This window comes from Aegilops tauschii, chromosome 2, assembly GCF_002575655.3.
Source record: "Aegilops tauschii subsp. strangulata cultivar AL8/78 chromosome 2, Aet v6.0, whole genome shotgun sequence".
Classification (NCBI taxonomy): domain Eukaryota; kingdom Viridiplantae; phylum Streptophyta; class Magnoliopsida; order Poales; family Poaceae; genus Aegilops; species Aegilops tauschii.
The window spans coordinates 17,900,783-17,904,861 of record NC_053036.3 but is presented as its reverse complement, the minus strand read 5'-3'; the positions used below and the strand labels follow the sequence as shown (position 1 = coordinate 17,904,861).

Sequence of the window (4,079 nt, the reverse complement as noted above, 5' to 3'; positions counted from 1 at the left end):
GAATCCATTCACGGTGCCAAAATCGCGAAAATCTTGCTCATTTAGGTGTATAAATGGGTGGCATTTTTCTGTAGAGAGAAGAGAAGGGAAGAACACAGAGAACAGAAGAAGAAGCGAGCAAGGGGAGAAGAAGAAGGGAGGAAGGGGAGGATAAGGCACGGGCCGGCCAGCGCGTCAGGTGGCAGCACCCTGTCGGCCAGCAGCTGGCCGATCGGCTGGCGGTAGGCCGACAGGGGCGCACCACGCCGACAGCCCAATCCCTCCCCCTCGCGATGTGGCCCGACCAACCAGAGGCCGCCGCGTGCCAGCCGGGCCTGTAGTCGGCCTGCTGTGGGCCGATTAGGCCCAGTCGGCCTGCAGCGGGCCGACGGTGTATTATTTTTAAAAATAATATTTTCGGCGTATTATTTCTGTAATTTAATAAAAAAATGTATTATTTAAAAAAAATTAGCTCCTTTTCGCTCACACCAGGTTCAAGTTGCATCACCAATAAGATGCCCTTTGGGTGTTTTTGTGCAGAACAAAAGAGGACCTTGCCCGAAACATAATACAAACACATCATGGATATTGAATAATTTAATTTAACAAAGCCATCACACGCTGTAATTAACAAATCAATCGTATCATCACGTAAGAGCAGATTGAAAACAGGCAAGCATACATGGTGTCATAATATATATCTCTGGGATAACTCAGCTGCATTGGTATTTATATACACTTGTAATTTGCACTAGTAGTCTCGGACAGACGACAATGGTTCACGAAATTAAAGGCAATCTAAGACTCTGATAGCTAACAAAAAGTAGTACTAATTAACATCAACTTGTTGAAGTATCATCCGGTATTAACTACTCAAAATCTTCAGGGCTAAAGACGAAGCCAAGTTTATTTCTCAACGGTGACGGAGACGTTGCCGCTGGTAACGGTGTTTTTGGTGAGGACAGTGGGAAGTTCAACGTTCTTGCCCTTCTTGGGGGTCGACTTGTAGTAGTAAAAGTACAGGATCAGCTGGATGAGGCCGAAGATTGTACCGAGGGCATTGGGGATCTGCACAGAATTTAAAGGGGACATAACAGTTAGATCAATCCGCGCTGAGGAGTTCTTGATTGTATGTCTGGCTGGGTTTGCGAGTTCTTATTTCCAATATGTATGTGTATGTACATACCGTGATGTAGATGTCAAACTTGATGAGCGCATAGCCCGTCCAGCACAAGCCATTGAGGAAGTTCACCAGCGACAGGAAGAATGGCATGTACTCCACACTCTTGGTCCTGATCACTTTACCCTGCAAATAAGCAGTACAATGTTACTACTTTCATCTTAAATTTTTGAGTTATATTAGTATTTAGTACACTCGTAAGTTGGTAAAAGCGTCTGTAATTAACAATTAGCCTGAGCTAGTAATTCACCCGTAAAGGAAGTTTACCTTGAGGTAGAAATAAACCGTAGGCTTTTTTGATTAAAAATATATGATGTAGCATAGTGTAGAAGAACTTGGGTGCGTGAGAGGTGAACAACTCAATTCGGACTTTTTTAACAGGGTTTTGGCACCAACGTTAAAACATGAAAGGTGGGTGCATCTTTTAGATGGCATAGATTTTCAAGCAGAATCAACAACAAACAAGGTATACTACTTAACAAATTAAGGTCTGTCAAAAGCATCCATTAGAACTTTAAAAATAAATTATAGGCAGGTATTTTTCTAGACAACGCATCATTACCACACCATACATGCACAACGCAGAATAATTAGCCACCTGAACTAACAAGTTAAAGAGGTTATCAAAGATCACGGGTCGACGATCCATAAGTTGGGGTGGTGTACGTACCATGATGGTGAGCGGGGAGGCGTACATGATGGAGCCGAAGATGACGCAGAGGATGCCTACGATCATGGAGCGCTTCTCATGGGTGTGGGCGCCGACGAGCACACCGGCCACCACGGCAGCCATGAACGCTGCCTCGATGGCGAGCACGCCGAGCATCTTCCACTGCACGCACAGCACAGGCACATGGCATGGGTTAGGGCATGCAGGAGGATCTTCTGTACAGAAACTAACGCCGAAAAGAGACAGTAGGCCGGATGAGGGGCATTAGGAGGGTGGCACGTAGGTACCCTTGTGTTCTTGGCCGCGTAGATGATGAAGATGATGATGTAGGCGCCCTCGATGACGAGGCCGATGCCGTTGATGGTGAGGACGAGGGTGCTGTTGGGGTGGACGATGGGGAGCCCGTAAAAGAACCAGAGCAGGCAGTTCATGAGCGTCGCCAGATAGGGGTCCGGCTTGAACTCCTCCACGTCCTTGGCCTTGTAGATCCGCCAGAACGTTGGCCTGCGTACGTACAAGCAGAAAACAAGTATCAGATTCATGCCCTAGCTAGCTACTACCCACAAGCCACGACCACCTTCGATGTATACAGATTAGACAAGAGGGAGACGAGACTATGGAAGCAGGGGAGAGGGCTTACACAGGGGAGAGGAAGAGGCCGAAGGAGATGACATTGCCGATGATGCCGACGATGTTGCGGGCCACATCGGCGGAAACCATGATGCTCAGCTAGATCGATCGATCGCCGGGAACACAACTCGATTGCTCGGGGGAAGACACGACTTGAGGAAGGTTGGTTCTGATTTGTTTGGGGCGTGGGTGGCCGAACTTATATAGCAGGGGGTTCCCCTTCGCCTTCCCCAAGTTATATCTGATGTGGATATGGTTACGGGTAGGTTAAACGGTTTGATTTGGGTTCAGTCCTTATTGAACTCCCTCTCCGGCCGTGCTCTCATTCAACGGCCGTGTCGATGTCTTCCTCGCCCGCGTCCTTTTTCCAGACGAAAAAGGATCACGCAGCTAGAAGCTAGCTCCTCTCCCACGTAACAATACTCCTACTCGGATAACCCCCATACAGTCGTACGCAAAGAAGCAAGGACCAACACCAACCCAGCCGGCGTCACCCAAGGACACTGCAAAGCCAAAGACCGACCCAGTCGGCCCAACGACTCCGGAAGCCCAACACGCGTGTTACCGGAGGCCATGAAGTGCTGTTTGTGCTATACTCCCACTAGTAGAAAATATGCCTTTAGTCCCGGTTCGCAAAGGCCATTAATCCCGGCTGTGCAACCGGGACTAAATATGCGCGACTAAAGGGCCCCCCATTTAGTCGCGCCTCTTACGAACCGCGACTAAAGGCCCGTCCACGTGGGCGCCAGGAGTCCGTCGGGGCGGAGGACCTTTAGTCCCGGTTCTCGTGGCTAACCGGGACTAAAGGCCTCCTCCGCAGGTTTAGGGGGGCCCTAAACCTGGTTTCTTTTTAATTTGTAGTGTTTTATTTTTTTATTTTTTTTGTGTTTTATTTTAATTTTGATGAAGTTTCAGTACACATATTCTAGGCTACTATATACATGCATATGAAATTTCAAACAAGAAGAATTCAAGAGGAATTTATAATATATATTCAATCTCGGGTGACCATATACAACTTCGAATAAGTTTCCATACACAATTAGGATGGATGACCATATACAACTTCGAATAAGTTTCAATCTCGGGTATGCATATAAATTTCTTCGTCTTCGGTATAGTGTTCTCCTTTAGGATTGATGACTTCCCTCATGAAAAATCCTGCTAATTCATCTTGAATTGGTCGGAAGCGAGCTTCTGGACTAAGCCTCCTCCGCAAGTTATCCGTCGCGTTCCGCACGCTATCCGATGCCTTCCGCTCAGAGGTGTGTCTCCGGATGTTCTCACAAACATAGTATCCACATAGATTGGTCCCCGGTGGCTGCTTATCCACATTAACTAACCTTCTAAAATCTAGCTCATGTTTGAATTCACCGACAATTTCTTCTGAGAACCGTCTCCAAACCCTACAGGGCAAAGAAAATTAAATGAACAAGGGAGTTATTAGTTACTTGATATTAGGAAATGAACGAAAGAGACCGATCGATATAGAGCTCAAATGATTGAAAATAATTACTTTTGCAGCATTTTTCTCATGTCGGCCCAACGCTTTGAATCCGAATCCATAGAGTCCATGATTAGAACTCTGGAGGTGTGAAGTTCAATATTTAGCAGAATTCA

At 46.7% G+C, this 4,079-nt stretch overlaps 1 protein-coding gene across 1 annotated transcript; it reads right to left on the bottom strand.

Moving 5' to 3' along the window:
• Nucleotides 1-440: 440 nt before the first annotated feature.
• Nucleotides 441-3,018, bottom strand: LOC109739126 (bidirectional sugar transporter SWEET6b). The gene is made up of 5 exons (XM_045232704.2): nucleotides 2,470-3,018; nucleotides 2,117-2,333; nucleotides 1,830-1,991; nucleotides 1,166-1,285; nucleotides 441-1,047 (listed from the first exon to the last, which is right to left on the bottom strand). The coding sequence occupies exons 1-5, from the start codon at nucleotides 2,547-2,549 to the stop codon at nucleotides 886-888; spliced, it is 741 nt and encodes a 246-aa protein (XP_045088639.2). The 5' UTR covers nucleotides 2,550-3,018; the 3' UTR covers nucleotides 441-885.
• Between the last annotated feature and the right edge of the window lie 1,061 nt (nucleotides 3,019-4,079).

What these genes read in the sequence shown, in the direction of transcription:
- LOC109739126 (XM_045232704.2), bottom strand. Translation starts at nt 2,549, where the DNA reads ATGGTTTCCGCCGATGTGGCCCGCAACATCGTCGGCATCATCGGCAAT. An exon ending in CCTCCCCGCTCACCATCATG is followed by an intron (nt 1,286 to 1,829) that starts GTACGTACACCA and finishes GCTTATTTGCAG; the next exon opens with GGTAAAGTGATCAGGACCAA. An exon ending in AGTTTGACATCTACATCACG is followed by an intron (nt 1,048 to 1,165) that starts GTATGTACATAC and finishes AATTCTGTGCAG; the next exon opens with ATCCCCAATGCCCTCGGTAC.